The 22719-nt window shown below is 32.9% G+C and overlaps 1 protein-coding gene across 1 annotated transcript; it reads left to right on the forward strand.

Moving 5' to 3' along the window:
- Nucleotides 1-12937: 12937 nt before the first annotated feature.
- On the forward strand, nt 12938-17707 carry LOC123226736 (phosphoenolpyruvate carboxykinase (ATP) 1-like). The gene is made up of 13 exons (XM_044651269.1): nt 12938-13098; nt 13264-13551; nt 13994-14172; nt 14263-14416; nt 14533-14617; nt 14918-15018; nt 15257-15555; nt 15731-15904; nt 15983-16048; nt 16578-16756; nt 16872-17041; nt 17138-17306; nt 17405-17707. The coding sequence occupies exons 2-13, from the start codon at nt 13283-13285 to the stop codon at nt 17546-17548; spliced, it is 1989 nt and encodes a 662-aa protein (XP_044507204.1). The 5' UTR covers nt 12938-13098; nt 13264-13282; the 3' UTR covers nt 17549-17707.
- Nucleotides 17708-22719: the final 5012 nt, after the last annotated feature.

Below are 22719 nucleotides of genomic sequence, written 5' to 3' on the forward strand. Positions count from 1 at the left end.
TATAACTTGTCGCTCTATCTCAAGTTTGTCTAAGAATTATGTCCAAAGTCTTAGTTTGAGTACATGCATGCTTGAACCCGTTTTATCATGTATTAAGTCTTCATTCACTCTTGTCTAAATTTTTTTTAAGTGTGTCAAGTCAAAATCTTTAAGCTGATAGATCAATGTTAAAATAGAGTAACTTAAGATAAACTAAAACTTTATAATTGTGTTTGTCTGCTTCTGTGCACATTTGTTGTTGTTGAAGTGCGTTATCGCAAAATCCTTAAGCTGAAACAATGACATTAGAAATGGAGTGACTACAAATGCACTTAGCAAAAATTCCTTTGTATTGATATAAACATCTGAATTCAATTATAATCATGTGGTTGTGTGTGTGCATACATACATACATACATAAAAAAAATTATGTGTGTATAATTTGGTGTACATAATTGGATACACAAAGAATATATCATTATATAATTGAGTAATTTTGAATTAAAGATAAAATAATATTCAATCATATGATAACACATCATTTATATATCTAATTATATATTCAAAACTGTGTATATACAGTATTAGCATAACAACAACAAATATGTTCCAAGGTTAAAAAGGGCTTTTTGTTGGCACTTTGATTGTATTTAAGCGGCATATGTTAACAATTTTAAATTAATGTTTAAATTGAATATTTAAACTAATGAATGTTGGTGCTTAAAAAATACATGACCATTCATCCGATGTCACGCCAACAAAGCAGCAAACTAGATAGCTTACCACCACCCCCATTTGCATTTAATTCTCCAAGAAAGAGAGCGCCCACCCCACAACTCCTTAAAGTCAGACAAATCTTCACCATAACTTACCAACTTATCTCATGCAATCTTATTAATTCGTGCATCGTCATCGGAATCACAACTCCTGAGAAAAGGCATCTCCATTTAGCCTTAGCCACATAATCCCTCCCCTGGTTTCTTCTCTTCAAAAGCTGTTACCAACCCATTCCATGGAGAAAGATAATTTTATTTTATTGATTTCGAGGTGGTCTCGTTTGAATGAATCGTGTGTAACTTTGATGTTTTTGCCTTGAAGCTTACCATCGGTATCAGTATTGCCACAAAAAGAGAATGAAATTTCAGATTTAGATTCTTATTCTTATTCACTAGTGTGGTGCAAACCAGTCAAAATTGCATTTTATATCTAACAGGAAGACCCTTCAATTATAATATTGAAAAAGTAATTGTTGATACCTTCAAATATTATTCTGAGAAATAGATGCTTGAACGTTAGATTTTTCCAAGAAAAGTAAGTCGTCTAAAATAGACCAAATGTGACTTTGTACAGTTTTGCTTAGAATTGAAACTTGGAATAAAGGTAAATGGTGGAAGCTTGTGACGTTGCTGCCATTAAAAATATATACTGATAAAATCAAGCCAATGAAAGTGGATGGTGACATGGAGGCGACGACAGAAGAAAGAAGAAAGAAGAAAGTAGAAGATGGGCTAAGGGTTATCTTCCCCTGCAATTTTGATTCAGATACATCCACAAATATATTTAATGTTATTCTTGATTTCAGTTTGTGCATAATTATTGTATAAATAATTAAAAAAATAAGACAAAAAAGTCTTATAATTTAGCGTTTAAAATAATATATCAATAATATAGGTTATTAATAAAATAACCACATTTTGAACAGTTTAATAACCAATTTTTTAAGGGTTAACCATTATAATCAAATAAATTAAATTACTTTCTAAGAAAAATTCTAAAATCTCTTAACCCTTAACTGCTAATTTTTTTATATTCAAGAGTTGGCATCCAAAATCTCACACAAAAATACAAATTCAAACAAAGAATTAACTCCAAGTATTAAGATTATTATATGCTTTTTTTTTTTTTTTTTTGGCTTCTTACTGAGGTGAAATGCTGTATTTTAAGAAAAATGGTAAGATTGCAGGATTTTCATGACTTTTAAGCATTTCCCAAAAGTCTAACGTAAATGAAAATGCTAAACTTCAATTTGGGGGAATAAATGCAAGTTTTTAAACTATAAGGGTTTAGGTAATTTTTAATAGCTTTTTCAACGGTGTAGCATAAATATAGAAGCTGCAAATGTTTCCAAAAGTTTAGCTTTCTCCCTAAATGTATACTGGAACTTTGAACTTTAATTGGAAGGGCACGTGTTAGATTTTAAAATATAAGGGAATTTAGGAAAATTTAACTAATGTTTTTTAGGGGGTGTATATGGAGCATATCTTTGTACTAGAATGTTAAACATCAAATGGAGAGGGGGGGGGGGTAATTGTGAGAATTTAAAGCTAGCAAAGTTTTAGTGAGCTTTTAAAAGAGGTAAGATTTGGAAATTGGGGGTGTATACATTTTTGTAAATTTAGCATTTTCTATAAGCAATAACATGAAATTTTAGGAATGAAAACATAATTTCACAAATTTATTAAATTATATTTATTTATTTAAAATAAATCACATTATCATTATATGATCGATCAAAATGTTAAATATTATTGTATTTGTTAGATATAAAGGGTAATAGAAAAGATAAGAAAATATTGATCTCTCTATATGCGTATCTTTGAGAACATTAAAAAACTGTAAAGATGTATTCACTTAAAAATTAACTAAAAACCCTTTAAATACTTTCATTCAATGCAACAAAAATTAAATATTAAATAAGAGTATAAACAACTTACATAAAAGCATGTGAAAGGTGTCATAATATAAATATAAAATCCATCACTAATCATTTGTACATATTTAAAATATACATAATTGCATAATACATTATCATAGTTTGAATATTGAATAACATGAAACATAATCAATATGAACAAAAATTGAACTAGAAATAACATGTCCCTCCTTATGCAAACTCAATTGGCTGATTCACTCTCCTCGTGCAACCCCGCTAACTCATCTCCTACCTACAAAATAAACATAAAGAAATGTATGAGTGTGAAAACATGCAATAGTATGTAACCGATTGGGCATCACAACATGCATATAACTTATGTTCATATTTAGTGTTCTATATCTTAAAAATTGTGTAACTCTAACACTTAGAAATCGTCATTAGAATTTCCTATGCATTCTTTCTTTCAAATTCATTTCTAATCAGCTATTTTTCGATATCCTAGATGTTTATTCTTGAATGACCTTGACATCTTAGATGATTAGTCCTTGAACAACTATGGTATCACACAACTACCCATTCTCATATTTTCAAAATCCCAAATGTTTCATGAAAGCATGACATTTCTACTTTTGATATTTTAGATGTATCATTCTCATTCACTTCTTTTAAGTGCACAAAGCACATATCGATCAGACTTAGGCTACACAAGCATTGATACCTTGGTCACGCGAAGAAACATTGATGTATCTTTCTTTCCATGCATGTAATTCATAAGTGGACTACCAATAAGCTATTCGACGATGGTCCTTATGGTAGATGCGTTCATGAAACATCTTACTGACCATGTAAGGAATCATTGGTGCTATTCTCCTTTTTACATACATAATTAATAAGTGAACTATTCAAGTGACACCCCTAATGCTCTCATATGAGCATGTACGAAACATCTTATAGGTATCTAGGGCTAGATTTGAATCAAACTTAAGTTTGGCTCGAACAAGCCTGAAACAAGCCCTATATTAGTGAGCTTGAGATATTAGTTGAGAGACTCAGACGGCTCACGAGCTGGTTGAGCTCACCCAAGCAATGTTGTTGTTTTAACTTTTAGTCAAAAGTCAAACTCTATTTCCCTTTTAACTCTTAGTTAAAATTTTTAGTCAAAAGTAAAAACGCTTTCAAGTTTCACCCTTTCAGTCTCTCACGCACACATTTTTTGGCCTTTTGTAATTCTCTTCATGTTTCAGCTTTTCAAAAACCTCATCGCTTTGCGTATTTGTCAATGATGTCAGTATCCAATCGACTCCACCTAGCTTTTGAGGTCAAACACTTTGTTTGTTCCACTTCAGTGATGAATCATTTTTGCTTTCAGCTCTATAGCACTTCTATTTGTCTAACATTTGCATTTGACGACAACGAGTTCAACAACAATGACACAAGGACATATAAGGTTTGTTTTTTGTTATTTGTTTACTTGAAGTTGTTAATTATTTGCCCAAATTAGAAACCCTAATTTTGCAATTAAGGTTTCTAATTTTGGGGTTTTGCCTTATTTAGTTTTATGTGTTTACTGGTATTTAATGCTATAGCCAAAGTTTTCAAAAGATTTTTTGAAGTTTTTTCTAATTTTAAGAAATTAAATTATGCTTTGTGGAATAGTTGTTTTGCCTCTAACCTTTTAACTTATGAAATACTTTTTTTTTTTTCCAAATTTTCTATAACCACCCAACCAACCACTTAGAAATGTAGAAAATGGTTGGCTGATCGACTAACCACTTAGAAATGCAGAAAGTGGTTGGCTAGCCGACATAACACCCAAACAACCACTTAAAAATGCAGTAACTTGGCTATAATTATATAGTGAAAAATAATTGGTTTGATTTGTATAGGCGAGATAACAAATAACTAAAATAATTAATTACCCTTTAAAATTGATTAGATCTTAAACAAAAATTTTGATCAAATCAATGTAGACATTTTTATACTTTTATATCCCAACAACATTTACAACTACACTCATAAAAAGTATCAAAAATGCATGAAAATCAACACTAAGAACTTTGAACCTTAACTTTATGAAAAGAAAATCTAACTAGACATGTATTTAAACCATGATTTAAGAATAAGGGAAAAGAACTATTTCCTACCCAAAATTTAGCCCAATTTCAAAGTCACACCTCCGAGAGATGAAAAACTCAAACTTCCACCCATAGTCAAACTGCCATCCAAATATTCAGTTATAGACAAAGGAAAAATCATTATTTTATCTATAAACTTTAAAACTTCAAAATTTTATCATTTCCTCTCTCCAGGTTTTAAAAGCTAACACTTTAACCTATCTTCAAAGTTTGAAAAGTTTATATTTCATCCCTAGGGTTTGCTTCCTTCTCCGACCACCACTGACGGCCAACGCTTTCTATCGATCTCCCTTCTCTGGCTACAAATGATGACGAAGGATAAACCTTCATCACCCAAATCTGGATAACGATGAAGTGTCATCCAGATTTGAAGAAACAGACGAAGGATGACGCTTTGTGGTCATTCGTCGTCTCGTCTAGATGATGCGACGAGCAACGAAGGGCGATGAAATGTTATCCTTTGTCAGCTAGGTTGTGCGACAAAGACACTATACGATAAAAAGATCTTCATCTTTTCGTCACACCTCTCTTCGTTGCACTGTACGACGAAGAGATCTTCATCTCTTCGTCGCATCGTGCGACGAGGAGATAGAGATCTCTTCGTCGCACCACTGTCATCGCACCAAGAAAATGAGGAGGTCGGAGACGATGTCAGAAGATGAAGTTGAAGAATAGGGGGTGAAAATGCTATTTTTTAAAGTTATGAAAGGCAACTGAGTTTTAAAAAATATGGAAACCCTAGTTTAGGGGGTGAAAGTATTAGTTTTCAAAGTTTAAAAACTTTAGGTAAAGATAATAAACTTTATAACTTTTAATATAAATAGTAAAATAACTATTTTGCTCCTCCCTTTAATAGAAAAAATTAACAGAAGTTTGGTCATAGGTGGGAGTTTGAGTTTTTCATGTTCCACGGGTGTGACTTTGAGATTGAGCTAAAATTTGAGTAGGAAATAGTCCTTTTCCCTAAGAATAAATTGGTAAAATGTAACATAAAAATTATAATAATTTTGTTTCCTAATCTATAGATAAAAAACCACGTGAAACACAATGAATGAACACCAAGTGATGAAAAGTTGTGATGAATAATGAGGAAATGCGATACCGAGGTGAATACAATCGAGTTTGACCGCCTTAAAGGGAAGTAATGGGTTCATAGCATGAGTTATTACTTGTACAATGGATAGGATTATGGATCATCTGGTAGAAAGTGTATTGTTATTATCATTATTGATAGAGATGAGAGATAGTCATGTGAAAAGCTTGTGGCTAGTTGTTGGCTAATGGGAAGGGACTTGAGTTCCTAATATTGTTGCTAGGTTAGCATTGTCCATTCATTGCATCAAGGTAAGTGTTGATGACATTGGTTAAACCTTTAATAAAATTATTCAGCTATGCTTCCACATCAGACACTACTGGTTGTACTCAAACAATTAATGCAAATTGTTTTATATAAACAAGTGCAGGTTATTGTGTAAGAAGAACACCTTGATTGACTTCAATAGTCTGATCGCTTGGGTATTTTTTGAGCTTACATTTATTATGTAAGGAGTCATAGGAGAGTGTTTTGAATGAGACTGAAAAAAGATAAGTATTTATTGAAAAATTAAGAAGAACTTTTTGAAAACCTTTTTTCTAGCACTAAATTTTTTATGATAAAAATTCATCAACAAAAATAACATTAAATTAGAGGGGAAATTCCATGCAAACAGTGAGGAATAAAGTTTTTAAAGTGGTTCAACTTATTGCTTGTAAGTTTACGCCCATGGTTATATTATTAACCTTTCTAGAAGTAATTTGATATAATAATAGTATGAGAATACTAATGGCCATCCATATGCCTATGCACAATAATACTATTTATATAATAAGAGGGAAATACTATTGAGTAATTACACAATTAAAAGTACATATACCCATACTTTAGTGCATTAAATCTAAATGTTTAAAGTCATTTGTTGGTCATGCTTATCCCTTTAAATATAGGAGAAGAGGAAATATTATTGAGCAAACTGTGAAAACTGTTGAAATTATTAGACTTATCATTCACATTACTTTTAGATAGATGGATTTCTGATCATATTTAGGTCAACCTACATATAGATGACATGTTTAGTCGCTAGATACTGCTTGCATAACTAATCACAACATGAATATAACTCATGTGAAATCTAACCACACAACACTTGGTTTTTTGTCATCTCAAGGTATATTTTTGTTTTTTTTTTAATATTAAAGGTTCGTTTCTTCTTGTGAAGGAATACATCTTCTTGCAGATGAAATGCTTATACAACTTTTTAGTTTTGGTTGATGTAATTTCTTTCATCGGTTGACATATGCAATTTTAAACCTTGTGCAAGATAGGCTAAGGTACCAAGGGTTAATATATGAAAAGGATTTTTGCATGTCTAATATTGCATGATATAAATATGAATAAATTAAATAAAAGAAAATAAAGAAGAAATAAGACATATGATTTTTAACATGGTTTGATTGTTTATTGGAGTGCCTCCGTTCATGGAATAGCAGTTAACTCATATATATATATAAATCTTGTGTGGAAAATAGTCCTTTGACCTTTGTTTTGTATATACATACATGTTATGCCACAAATTTTGAAAACGGCGCATTCCCTCTTTAAGAATATGCTAAATAAGGACTAAGCTACCATAGAAAATCTTCTGTATTTTTTTTTTTTTAGTGGCATAATATGTATATATACACAAAAAGAAAAAAGGCCAAAGGACTATTTCCCATCTAAGTTTTAGCCTATTCTTAAAAATTCATGGTGTTTTAAAAATTCAAACACTCACTTATATGCTAACTTCTATCAAAGGTAAGAGTAAAATCATTTTTTTATTACAAACCTTAAAAATTTATACTATTCTCCCTTTAGTTTAGAAAACTCATAATTTTTTCTATTATTAAACTTTGAAAAGTTCACTTTTCCATTCCCATTTTTAGGGTTTCATCTTCGATGGCTACTAGTCGATCTTCTCCAACGAAGGACAACAATGTTTGATGAAGTGTCGTATAGATTTGAATGATTTGGACACTTCATCTAACATCGTTGTCCTTCATTGAAGAAGATCAACAAATGACCCTAGGGGGAAATCGACAATCATTTTTTGTTCTTCATCGAAAAAGATCGATCAATGGTCAACAAAGATGAAACCCTAGAAATTGGGAGAAAATAACTCATAGTAATAAAAGTTAACTTCTATTAGAGGTAAGAGTAAAATCATTATTTTATTACAAACCTTAAAAATTTATACTATTCTCCCTTTAGTTTAGAAAATTCATAATTTTTTCTATTATTAAACTTTGAAAAGTTCACTTTTCCATTCCCATTTTTAGGGTTTCATCTTCGATGGCTACTAGTCGATCTTCTCCAATGAAGGACAACAATGTTTGATGAAGTGTCGTACAGATTTGAATGATTTGGACGCTTCATCTAACATCGTTGTCCTTCGTCGAAGAAGATCAACAAATGACCCTAGGGGGAAATCGACAATCATCCTTCGTTCTTCATCGAAAAAGATCGATCAATGGTTAACAAAGATGAAACCCTAGAAATTGGGAGAAAATAACTCATAGTAATAAAAGTTAACTTCTATTAGAGGTAAGAGTAAAATCATTATTTTATTACAAACCTTAAAAATTTATACTATTCTCCATTTAGTTTAGAAAACTCATAATTTTTTCTATTATTAAACTTTGAAAAGTTCACTTTTACATTCCCATTTTTAGGGTTTCATCTTCGATGGCTACTAGTCGATCTTCTCCAACGAAGGACAACAATGTTTGATGAAGTGTCGTACAAATTTGAATGATTTGGACACTTCATCTAACATCGTTGTCCTTCATCGAAGAAGATCAACAAATGACCCTAGGGGAAAATCGATAATCATCCTTCGTTCTTCATCGAAAAAGATCGATCAATGGTCAACAGAGATGAAACCCTAGAAATTGGGAGAAAATAACTCATAGTAATAAAAGTTAACTTCTATTAGAGGTAAGAGTAAAATCATTATTTTATTACAAACCTTAAAAATTTATACTATTCTCCCTTTAGTTTAGGAAATTCATAATTTTTTCTATTATTAAACTTTGAAAAGTTCACTTTTCCATTCCCATTTTTAGGGTTTCATCTTCGATGGCTACTAGTCGATCTTCTCCAACGAAGGACAACAATGTTTGATAAAGTGTCGTACAAATTTGAATGATTTGGACGCTTCATCTAACATCATTGTCCTTCGTCGAAGAAGATCAACAAATGACCCTAGGGGAAAATCGACAATCATCCTTCGTTCTTCATCGAAAAAGATCGATCAATGGTCAACAAAGATGAAACCCTAGAAATTGGAAGAAAATAACTCATAGTAATAAAAGTTAACTTCTATTAGAGGTAAGAGTAAAATCATTATTTTATTACAAACCTTAAAAATTTATACTATTCTCCATTTAGTTTAGAAAACTCATAATTTTTTCTATTATTAAACTTTGAAAAGTTCACTTTTACATTCCCATTTTTAGGGTTTCATCTTCGATGGCTACTAGTCGATCTTCTCCAACGAAGGACAACAATGTTTGATGAAGTGTCGTACAAATTTGAATGATTTGGACACTTCATCTAACATCGTTGTCCTTCATCGAAGAAGATCAACAAATGACCCTAGGGGAAAATCGATAATCATCCTTCGTTCTTCATCGAAAAAGATCGATCAATGGTCAACAGAGATGAAACCCTAGAAATTGGGAGAAAATAACTCATAGTAATAAAAGTTAACTTCTATTAGAGGTAAGAGTAAAATCATTATTTTATTACAAACCTTAAAAATTTATACTATTCTCCCTTTAGTTTAGGAAATTCATAATTTTTTCTATTATTAAACTTTGAAAAGTTCACTTTTCCATTCCCATTTTTAGGGTTTCATCTTCGATGGCTACTAGTCGATCTTCTCCAACGAAGGACAACAATGTTTGATAAAGTGTCGTACAGATTTGAATGATTTGGACGCTTCATCTAACATCGTTGTCCTTCGTCGAAGAAGATCAACAAATGACCCTAGGGGAAAATCGACAATCATCCTTCGTTCTTCATCGAAAAAGATCGATCAATGGTCAACAGAGATGAAACCCTAGAAATTGGGAGAAAATAACTCATAGTAATAAAAGTTAACTTCTATTAGAGGTAAGAGTAAAATCATTATTTTATTACAAACCTTAAAAATTTATACTATTCTCCCTTTAGTTTAGAAAACTCATAATTTTTTCTATTATTAAACTTTGAAAAGTTCACTTTTCCATTCCCATTTTTAAGGTTTCATCTTCGATGGCTACTAGTCGATCTTCTCCAACGAAGGACAACAATGTTTGATGAAGTGTCGTATAGATTTGAATGATTTGGACGCTTCATCTAACATCATTGTCCTTCGTCGAAGAAGATCAACAAATGACCCTAGGGGAAATCGACAATCATCCTTCGTTCTTCATCGGAAAAGATCGATCAATGGTCAACAAAGATAGGGCTGGATTCGAGCTGAGCCGAGCTCGGCTCGCAGCCAGCTCGGGCTCGGCTCGGTTTATTTATGGTCGGCTCGAGTTCGGCTCGAGCTCGACTCGAGCTGAACTCAGCTCGTCTCGAGTTCGGCTCGACTCATTTTTCATATCAAAATGACATCGTTTTGTATATATATATGGATTAAAACGACGTCGTTTTGTATAAAAAATTTAAAAAAAAAATCTATCGAGTCAATCCGAGCTAGTTCGAGCTGGGCTCGAGCTCGATCGAGCCGAGCAGAGTCCGACTCATTTCGGGCTCGAACCGAGCCGAGCCGAGCTCGAGCTCGGCTCGAGTCCAGCCTTAAACAGAGATGAAACCCTAGAAATTGGGAGAAAATAAATTTTGTAAAGTTTAATCATAAGAAAAAATTGTAAGTTTTCTAAACTAAAAGAAGGAAATGATATAAATTTTAAGAGTTTTAGGGGTAAGTGATAAAATGACGATTTTACCCTTATTTCTAATAAAAGTTAACTCATAGGTAAATGTTTTGGTTTTTGAAACGCCAAGGATTTTTAAAAATAGACTAAAACTTGAGTGGAAAATAGTCCTTTGGCAAAAAATAATAATAATTATAATAATGATATACATATATAAATACTATAAACAGTATGTGTGTGTATGTGTGTATATGTGTGTATATATATATATATATATATATATATATATATATATATATATATATACACATATATATTGCTAAATGTTGAATGATTCTTAAAATAAATGATTCTACAAAAAAATTATCTTATCAAAGATTTTACAAAGTACTTGTATAAAAATATACAATATCATGTGTCATAGTTTTAAGTTACAATGGGGTTAAATGTAATTTTATACACATTAAGTAACAAATAGTGAAGTGTTTCAGATCACTTAAATTTATTCGGATTTTAAAAGAATTGATCAAATTAACGTGAACATTTCTATTCTTTTTTATCGCTACACATTTCAACTATATTCACCAAACAAAAAGTTTCAAAAATCCATAAAAATCAACCCTCAAAACTCTTTAACTTTAAGAAAAAAAAATCTAACTACACATGTATTTAAACCATAATTTAGGAATAAACTGGTACAAAACAGTAACAATTAGCTTTTACTTTTCTAATTTGTGGATAAAAAAACATGTGAAACACAATGAATGAATACCAACGATGAAAAGAAATGTGACAAAGTATAAATGTTGGATAAACCAGATTTAAACCAAAGATTAAATCGGAGATGGCCAGATTAATTTTTGCAAACTGTGAAGAATGACTGAAATTTGATTTTGTATATAGAATAATTTTGTTAAACTTTATATGGGAATAAAAGTATCAAAATGGTAGTTTTGGTATAAAAATCTTTTTTTTTATTCGAATTAATTTCCTTTTTAAGGGCGTGACAAATTACATTTTTTTAAATATGGGAATAAATTACATTGATTCCCATATTTAAAATGTCTGTATTGCTCAGAGGGCCCTCATCTCAATTATTTCACTTGCGGCGACCCGACGCCGAATTACTATTCCATCCTCAACTTTCGACGTGGCATGGGAACTCGCAAACGTCTCACGGAAATTTCGGAACTGAAAATATGGATTTAAATTTGATTAATTCTCTACCAGGCAACATACGGTATGGTCGTGACTTAAGAATTGTTTTCACGAGGGTACTTACTTAGTGGAAGTGGAACATTACTCGCCAAAGAAGAGTCTTTTTCATCTAAATGCTAATGTTAATGACAAATATATATTTATAAAATTTTAAAATTTTAAATATATATTTATAAATTAATTATAATTAAATTTTTTATTAAAAATAAAAATAAAATCGTTATTTTATTACTAAATTTTAAAATTTTAAAAATTTATATCATTTTTATCTTTTAATTTAAAAAATTAATAATTTCAGTAAGAATTAAGTTTTGAAAAAAAATTAGTTTTTTCTCCAAGGATTTCAAAATCTTTCTTTGATTTTCTGACAACTGACTCTGATTGAATCATCTTCTTTTTTCACTATCGACGATGGACTATAATACTTTACCAACACAATCTATTAGTGATGAAAATAGTTGGGACGATGAAGACTTCTAATGAATGACAAATCTTTCGTCCTCTAAAAAACAAATTGTCTTGACTATAATAAAGACAAGCTCTTCATTGTGTATTTATCTTTTTATTAAAATTTGAATAAAAAATAATCTTTTAAATAACATTATTTGGGTAATTTATTTTTATTATTAATATTATTATTTTGATTTATCAATAATAAAAAATTTTGATGATGATATAATAGATAATAAAATGAGTAATATATTAACTTAAACCTAACATTCTCTTTTGACACTCATGATAGCTCTTGGGGTTGCTTTGTAATTTTAACAAAAACCATAACTGAAAACTTAGTAACAAATCCTAATAAGTAAGAGAGTTCAAAATAGAAACGTTATTGCTCAATTCGTTGCGTGACACCCAGAAGAATGAATATTTGGAAATTTCTCATTCTAGACTTGTCCATGACAGGGCAAGGATAGAATATTACCATGGTTAGCCAACCCTCACTCTGGTTAAACCTTGGTTAAATTTCCACCCCAGTGCCCCGCTGAACCTTTAAATAGCCCGCATCAGCTGCCCTTTTTCCGCATCAACTTTTCCGCTTTCCTTCGCTCCTAGTATAACTGCACTTTGATGATACACCAGCCTTTTATTTATTTCTCTTTCGTTTCGTATTAGTCCTTTTATCTCTTCCTGCTTTTGTTTCGTCTTCGTTCTGTCTTCCATCTGGTCCAGTCCCTCTCTCTCTCTTCATTTTTATTCTCTGTTGACAAGATAACAATATTCTGCTACGCTTCATGCTTAGGATTCGTTATTTGTTATAAATAATGGTTTAGATTTTCATTATAATCCACGTATTCTGATTTATGCGACTGTTTGTTTCGTTATGTGCAGATTCGGAAAGTAGAGAGAGATGGCAGCGAACGGTAGCGAAGAGTTCAGCTTCGGAAACGGAACTGCCAGGAACGGTCTGCCGAAGATCCAGACGACGTCGTCGCAGAAGAAACAGATTGGAATCTGTCACGATGACAGCACGCCTCCTGTTAGGGCCCAGACCATCGACGAACTTCACTCTCTTCAGAAGAAGAAGTCCGCACCCACCACTCCCATTCAGGTCACCGAGGGGGCTTTCGCCAACCTCTCCGAAGAGGAACGCCAGAAACAGCAGCTCCAGTCCATCAGGTTCATTTTTCACTCGCAATACACCTTATAATTTATTATAAAATCAATCGAATGTTAAAAAGGAGGTGGGACCTGGTGAAGCGGTGGAACCAATCTTTGGGTGGTAAAATATTACAATCAGGATTTTGATGGACCTTTTGAATGCGATGCCACTCATCAACTACGTAGTTTCGAATCCACGTAAGCGAGGGCCCTTGATTTGCTCGGATCCCGATAATCCGATGAAATTAATATAAAATTAAAAGTAAATTGCCAAATAACATATTCCTAGATTGGATAAAATTTAATGTCACATCGATAACGTTTCTAAGGGTAATATTGTAATAACGGAGAAACTTTAGCTCACGAGTCACGACAGTTGCATCTTGTCTCGTACCATATAATAATTTTGTGGGTTGACTTGGTTGACCAACTGTAACAATCGGTGTTATTTGTGAAACAGTGCATCTTTGGCGTCACTGACGAGAGAAACCGGGCCAAAGTTGGTGAAAGGAGACCCGGCGAGGAAGGCCGGGACCCCGAAGTGTTCGGCTGTGGTTCACCACTCTTTCACGCCGACGATCAGCGTCAGTGACAGCTCCTTGAAGTTCACCCATGTCCTCTACAACCTCTCTCCTGCAGGTATTGCCAAAAAATTCAAAACAATATTTTTATGTTGTTCATAATCTGCACAGGAATTCAACGTAAATAAATAATTTCGGTGGCATACAGAGCTTTATGAGCAAGCCATCAAACACGAGCGAGGGTCGTTTATCACTTCAAGCGGTGCATTAGCGACCCTCTCTGGTGCCAAGACTGGTCGCTCGCCAAGAGATAAGCGTATTGTCAAGGATGAAACAACTGAAGATGAGCTTTGGTGGGGAAAGTAAGTAATTATTCTAATTTGTGACTATGGATAAACTAATTTCTCTTGTGTTTTTTCATTTCTACTTTTTATTTCTAATTTGAAAATGACAAGTTAATTGTTCGTTATATGTACAGGGGTTCACCTAACATTGAGATGGACGAGCATACTTTCCTGGTCAACCGAGAAAGAGCTGTTGATTACTTGAATTCCTTGGACAAAGTAAATTTAATGACCTGTTATTTGCTTTCTAAATTTTTTTTTGAAACCTTAATTTTTGTTTTATAATTTTACTGGTTCCAAGTTTTTTTACCTTTGGGAGTGCAATATATTCCTGGTTGGCTTAGGTTTTCTATCTATATATATGTCATATTCAGCCATAGAAATCGAATCTTGTAAATTCAATATGACCTCTACAAATTATAAGATAGTCTGTAATTGGTCACTGTATTTATATTGTCAGATGGAAGCATGTTCTTAAATTTAATGTCTGATAATAGGTGTTGAATTAACAATTTGCAGGTCTTTGTTAATGATCAATTCTTGAACTGGGATCCACAGAACAGAATCAAAGTCAGAATTGTTTCTGCCAGAGCATACCATTCTTTGTTCATGCACAACATGTAAGAGAAACATATGATAACAATTTTCGAGCTGTTTTTTTGAAGGTTCTCCCAGATAAAGTCTACTTGCCGTTGAAATACTGTCAATGTTATTATCCTGTCTTGAATTTATCATCCTGCACTATATAATTAATCCTATCTTGAATTTTATTATCCTTCATAGATGGAGGAAAGTGGTTAAACAATGTGCAATGGTAAATTAGCTTAGTGTACAATTGGATAACTGGTTGGGTGGCAGGTGTATCCGACCCACTCCTGAAGAGCTGGAGAATTTCGGTACTCCAGACTTCACTATATACAATGCTGGACAGTTCCCATGTAATCGTTATACTCACTACATGACATCCTCTACTAGCATAGACCTTAATCTTGCTAGGAGGGAAATGGTCATCCTCGGCACACAGTATGCCGGGGAAATGAAGAAGGGTCTTTTCAGTGTTATGCATTATCTCATGCCTAAACGTCAAATCCTCTCCCTACATTCTGGCTGCAATATGGGAAAAGATGGAGATGTTGCCCTCTTTTTTGGATTATCAGGTATAGTATCATCAGATCATGGATATGATCTGGTGCTAAAGTGCACAAACGATAAGTGCTTTCTTACTCCTTCCTTAAACACCTTATCTTATGACTTTTGACATACTTGGTTAAATGCTCTTTCTTGTTTTAATGGTGGCTGTATTGTTATTGATGACTTCATTTCAAACGTCAGGTACGGGAAAGACAACACTCTCTACTGATCACAATAGGTATCTAATTGGAGATGATGAACACTGTTGGAGTGAGAATGGTGTATCAAATATTGAAGGTGGTTGCTATGCCAAGTGCATTGATCTCTCAAGGGAGAAGGAGCCTGATATCTGGAATGCTATTAAATTTGGCACTGGTATTTTCTAAATTCCTTTCAGTCTTTAATTTTTTATGATATTGGTTTTGGTATGTGATGAGTATAGAGAAATGGCAGTGTTGGAGAATGTGGTGTTTGATGAGCATACCAGGGAGGTGGATTATGCTGACAAATGTGTTACAGGTAAATAATCAATATATATATATATTCTAAGTTATATATTATTGCATTAATCCGATTTAGATGATCAGATGATTCATCTTATGGTACGGTGGACCTTACCCGTACATGGTAGCAGTTTGTTCTATAGTTTGATGTCACATAATCGAATTAATTGTATCATTGATTAATACAATTGCAATAATCTGAAGTCATCTTAGGGTAACCAAGATACCGTGTGATTAATATAAAAGTGATAGTTTGAAGTCAACTAATTTGCTTTGCCAAATGGCAATCTAATTAAATTGCTTAGGTATGTTGACCTTTTCAATGCTCCATCCCAAGGATTATGGATAATGGTCTGTAGCTTAGACCCTTGTAGCTGCATTGAGCAATTTTACATGTTTAGGGAACCAGTGGAATTTAAAATTTGATTTCTCTGACTTCAGTGATTTGCACATACATGGGTGTTCGGATTTGATGAATTTGCAATATTCGATATTGTTTACACCAGAAAAGTTCTTATGAATGTCCTTTCCCTTGTTATTTGCAGAGAACACTCGTGCAGCCTACCCTATTGAGTATATCCCTAATGCGAAGATACCATGTGTTGGTCCGCATCCTAAGAATGTTATCCTTTTGGCTTGTGATGCATTTGGTGTGCTACCACCAGTGAGCAAGCTGAGCCTGGCACAGACCATGTACCATTTCATCAGTGGCTACACTGCTCTGGTATTAAATCATCTTACTGAACTACGAATGTTCTTAGAATACAAATTTGGTTACTATGGTGGTTATTTAGCTATCTTTTCGCTGCTATAGTGACTGAACTTGAATGTATTTTAAGGTTGCTGGCACAGAGGATGGTATTAAGGAGCCAACAGCAACATTCTCAGCTTGCTTTGGTGCTGCATTTATAATGTTACACCCTACAAAGTATGCTGCCATGTTGGCTGAAAAGATGCAGAAGCACGGTGCAACAGGGTGGCTTGTTAACACTGGCTGGTCAGGCGGAAGGTATTTGGAAACTTATTGATACCCATTTGACTATTATGTAATACCTCGTCAAACTCTGCCGAAGGAATGGACTAAAATCTTCCCCCTTTTTTGCAGCTATGGTTCTGGAAGTCGCATCAAGTTACAATACACGCGCAAAATCATTGATGCCATTCACTCTGGCAGTCTGTTGAAGGCAAATTACAAGAAAACAGAGGTGTTTGGGCTTGAGATCCCCACTGAGATTGAGGGAGTGCCCTCAGAAATCCTGGATCCAGTGAACACTGTCAGTTGGCCTCGTCTTTAATATATGATCCACACATCTTATCCCATGTAAAATGTGCTTTCAATTACCTAAATGTCATTGTTATTTGGATTTTGCAGTGGTCGGACAAGAAGGCTTACGAGGATACACTTCTGAAACTGGGTGGCCTATTCAAGAAGAACTTTGAAACATTTACCAACTACAAGATTGGCAAGAACGGGAAGCTGACTGAGGAGATCCTTGCAGCTGGTCCAAGTTTATAATTAAAGGCTAGAGAAGAAAAAGATGAGACTATATTGGTAGTGGAGTGGGTTTAATATCATTTTGAAATAAACAAGTCTTGGGTTTTGGTTTCATAAATGTGTGTAGTCTTCTCTATGACTCAATTGATAATGGATTCATATTTATTTTTTAATGCAAAATATCGCCCCCTCATCAATCATAATATATTCTTATAGAACACAAGAATTTAGAGGGAAAAAAAAAAGCCAGAATCATTTCTAAAATTTGAGATGTTATTATTGTTATATATTTCCCAATTTTGGGGCGAGGAGGGAGTAGAATTTTAATTATATCATTACAATTGGATGTAGTTAATCTTGTTGTCGGTAGGCTCGGCTCATTAGGGTGGGGGGTTATGTCATTGGGTCAAGGCCCATTACAATGTGGGCTTTGTGGGTTGGAATAACCCATCAAATATTAAAAGCCTAATATTATATTGGGTTCTTAACAGGTACGTCCTTTGGTTTTTAGCTAGATGTTAGAAATCCTGTTGTTATAAAATTATTATGAATAATGATCTAATTAGAAGCAGGTGTGTTAACCAAAATTGTTTTTATTTAGATCATGGAATTGAACATAAATCTGAAATAGGATTGTTAAACACTATTATAGATGACTTAAAGAACTTGGATAATAAGTTCGATAATCTTGATAGGAAACTGAATTATTCAATTTATTAAATATTTTTAGTGACTCAAGAATTGGCTAAACTAGAAGAAAGAATTTCTAGTATCAGTTCTGACTTTCAAATACTAGTAGCTTTGGAACGTGTTCTTACTATTTTGTTAAATAGGTAGACACGAAACCCTGGCTAATAACAATAATTTTGGCTTTTCCAATACTATCATCAGGATAGGAAATTATCCTATGTTAGTGACATAGAGCAAGTGGATCCAATAGAAGGATACACAGAATAAGAGATCAAACAATGTACCTGTAACATCCCTCCATAGAAGTACTACCCACCGAAGGAGAAATGTTACGAATTAATATCTGAAGCGTCTATTTTTTTTCAAAATACTTTAAAATAAACACATCGTTAAAAGTGTTTAGGAAGTATTACAAGAAAACTGAAAACCTGGAAGCGAACAAAATATGTATATACTCATATGAAAACTCATCTGAAAGCATCTGAAAACAGAGAGTAATCATATGCAACTATACCATAATCTCAAAAAGTCAAAAGTCGACAAGAACATGCCACTGAAATGTACCTGAGGGTATTACAGTACCCTTGATCTCTGTAACGAAAATCCAGATATTCGTCAAGACTATCTAGAGTGGTTAGGAGTAAAAGGGTTATTAGACATGGTTCGAAAAGCCTTATGCCAAGAAACTAGAGAATTAGAATTGAATACAAGGATACTTTGCTTCATCCCAACCCGGATAACAACCATAGAAACTAGAGAATTAGAATTGAAAAGACTTTGGTTGGATAAAGTAGAAGCTGTTATAGAATATTGGTACAGAGAATCTCAAAATCCTAAGGAGCCTTCAACATCACGTAACATATTCCCTGACTAAGATATGGTAGATGAGGAAACACTTAAACAATTCATTGCCAACCTACAAAGTAAATATGTAACACCCAGATTCAGGTATGTCAGTGAACTCTACTTCCAAAATTACCCCATAAAGTTGATTTATAACTTGTTGTTTAAAGAATTATAGAAAACTACTAAATAAGCAATAATTTTCAAATGAGGTAAAATGGTTATTTTAGAAGGATTTAAGAGACAAAGTGGGAATGAAAATTGAATGACACACTTGAAATTATATGGTGGTGCTAAGGGTTTTTGGTAATTGGCTAAGGATAAAACAGTCATTTATGAAAAAGGTTAAGGACAAATTGGTCCAAAAGGTTTATAAAACCCATAAACTATTCATTTTCTTCTCCATTAGCCGAGAACTCCATAATTTGAGCTAAAATTTTCTTTCAAGTAAAAATTCACTAAAAAACCTAGCTAAACCACCTAATTTCCAGAGCCTCCAGTTATAAAAAGTATAAATCTATCAATTCTAGTCAGTTCTAAGGTAAAAATTTTAATTTTTAAGAGATATGAAATTTAGGGTTTTGATGGATGATTATATTTTTGGTTGATTAAGGTTGCTAGGAAGAATAAAAGGAGAATAAGCTTAAATCACCTAATTAGCAAAGAAAATGTAAGAATTTTATACTTTACATACTTGAAGTAATTCGAGTTAGGGTATTTAAATAACCTTTACTTATATAAGTGTGTAAGGTATTAGAATTAAGGTGATTTATGCTTAAATGGATAAAGAAATTCATTAGGATTCATGATGTAATTTTTGTCCATAAGGGTATTTTAGACATTTCATATTCCTTGGGTCAGCGTAGGTAGATCCGACGGGAGCAGGTTATCTCTGGTTTATATTACATGCATACAGTGGTATGTGCTTGTCGACTTTTGACTTTTTGAGATTATGGTACAATTGCATATGATTACTCCCTGTTTTCAGATGCATCCAGATGAGTTTTTATATGAGTATATACATCTTTTGTTCACTTCCAGATCTTCAGTTTTTTTGGAATACTTCCTAAACACTTTTAATGATGCGTTTATTTTAAAGTATTTAAAAAATATATATATATACACGCTTTGAATATTAATTCGTAACATTCCTCCTTCGGTGGGTAGTACTTCTAGGGAGGGGTGTTACAAAATATCTTAGTCTCCCACCATGATATGCAAACTTTGTAGCTCAAGAATCTCAAAGGGATTGGGAAAAAGCTGAAAATTTATACTTAAATGCAATAAAAGAAGAATACTTTATTTCAAAAGAAAAAGGCAAAAGGAAGATTGATCTTCCTGAAATCTCTCCTTTGGATGCTAAGAAAATCAACAAATATTACGAAGAAGAGCTTAAGAGACAAAAGAGAACTTCTGATAAGGGAAAAACTAAAAATATTTCTTTAGGACCAAAAATAAAACAACTAAAGAACCTGATCTCTAATCTAAGGGAAGCTGAAATAAAAGATGACCCTTTAGAAAGAATGAAGAATCTTTTACATTCATTCAAAGAATTCCTTCGTGAAATTTCTAAGCCTGAATACACTCCCACGACATATCATACTCGGATTAAGTCGAAATATACTCTAAGACCCACACAAAAGATGGTAGAAATACCTTCTAATGGAAGTTTCCTAAATATAGATTGCATAGGCAACGTAGTAAAAGCAATTGAAATTTGGGAAACTGTCAACTGGGTCCATGTGCAGAATAAAGCCTTTGACCTCGAAGAAACATGTCGTTTTCTAAAATCTACACTATAGGGTATTGCAGGAAGCTTTTGGTTAGGATTAGAGGCGAGCACTAAAATATTAGAAATGATAAATGACTTAAAAAGTCGTGAGGGAATATTCGCACTTTTTAAGAATATGCTCTCAAGAGAATTTACTGGTATAACTATCACCAGTAGGAATCTTGCAGAGGTAGTTACTGTAGAAGCTATAACAAAACTTAGGCTTTGTGACATGTGCAAACTTGAAAATTTCATTTGTAAATACAAGCGATATTTTTATCAGTTACCTACTGGAACACAAGAAGTTATGAAAAATACCTTTTTTGCAAAGTTACTACATGAATAGGATAAAACTTCTAGTAAAACCTTTAAACTACTCCTGGAAAAGAATTAGGTAGTAGATTCTCTGGGAGGAAGGATAGAGATTGTAAGGCAATTGATTCGAACAAGGTGTCTAAATGCTAAGCTTGATAAAGATACCAAAAAGCTACACTTTAATGATGTTTGTTGTTACAATTTTGATGGAGTCCCAGGACAATATGGATACGAAAAATCATTCTCTAAAATCCCAAAATATCAAAATTGGAAAACTCATAAAAAGCAGAATACTTTTCTATGGAAAAGAAAATTTCCCAAACGCCTTAAAAATATGAGGAAAAGACCTATTTCTAATAAAACTAAACTTCCTAACCACGGAAGGTTATTAAAAAGGTAACCGCAAAGGAATGAGGAGCAAGAAAATACTGTGCCACTTGCCTTTTAGGAAAAAAGGTGAAAGATTGTAATTGTTGTTGGATCTGTGGCAACAAAGATCATTATATGGATAAATGTCCAAATAAGAGCAAAAAGAAGGCGAGTCTTAAATTCTTAAATGTGAATTTAGAATCTAACACTTCTGAATATGAGTCTATATTTGGATACGAAATTAACTCGGATGACGAGTCAGTCTATGAACTAATTTTGAAATACTTTGATACCTCTGATTCAAAAAATCACTAGAAGACTACTCTTCAGATGAGGACTCCGAAAACGAAGAGGAAAAAATAAACTTGTCTAGAATAGATAAAGATGTTACTTCTCATCGGATTTTTATCAATAAAATAGAAAATTTATAAGAACCTTTTAATCTATTCACAGATGATGAGGAACTCATATCATTAGAATCCGAAACTAATCCATAGTTAGTGATTAGCTCATCTACTAATTATTAGGATACATCAGTAAGCCCAAATGAATGGATAATCCTAAAACTCTCACCTAGAGAAGTATTTGGAAAAATTTCACGATGGATATTTCAGGCTCGAGGTTTAGAAGATGTGCACGAAAAGCCTATTAGAGTAGACTTAACCTAATCAAATGAAGGGGAAATCATTTTATCAAATGATGAATGGTTATTGAAGCTGCGTGAACTTGTGGAACGGGCAAATAACAAGTATCACTATGTATAATTAGGAGCTATACAAGTAAGAGTACGGGGTCTATTTTGTGGTAGTATGAATGTTCCTATCCAAGTTGCATTACTAGATAGAAGATGGACTACTTTCACTAAAGCTTTAGTTGGAGGATTTCATGCCAACCTAGCTTTAGGAGACTCTTATGGAATGATCCGATCAGGATATATGGTCAGTCTTAAAGATCCTAATCTTAAGAGGATTATGGTTTTACGAATTCATACTTCTGGATTGGAAGAACTACCACAATCTAGTAACGGAGTGGTAATCCAATACAGGATGATTTACCGGTTGGTAAATTTTATAAATCCTATCTCAATGTTGTGACACCTCAGGTATGCTTGAGAGATATTTTAGGTATTTTATAAAAATTTAGTTAATTAATTAGTGGATAGATTTTATTTTATTTTTAAAAAGAAGAGATTAGATAAATATTA

This window comes from Mangifera indica, chromosome 1 (genome assembly GCF_011075055.1).
Source record: "Mangifera indica cultivar Alphonso chromosome 1, CATAS_Mindica_2.1, whole genome shotgun sequence".
In the NCBI taxonomy this organism is placed as follows: Eukaryota; Viridiplantae; Streptophyta; class Magnoliopsida; order Sapindales; family Anacardiaceae; genus Mangifera; species Mangifera indica.

Coding starts and splice junctions, on each gene's coding strand:
- LOC123226736 (XM_044651269.1), top strand. CDS start 13,283: ATGGCAGCGAACGGTAGCGAAGAGTTCAGCTTCGGAAACGGAACTGCC. Junction 14,173..14,262: donor CTACAACCTCTCTCCTGCAG/GTATTGCCAAAA, acceptor GGTGGCATACAG/AGCTTTATGAGCAAGCCATC. Junction 15,019..15,256: donor TCTTTGTTCATGCACAACAT/GTAAGAGAAACA, acceptor GTTGGGTGGCAG/GTGTATCCGACCCACTCCTG.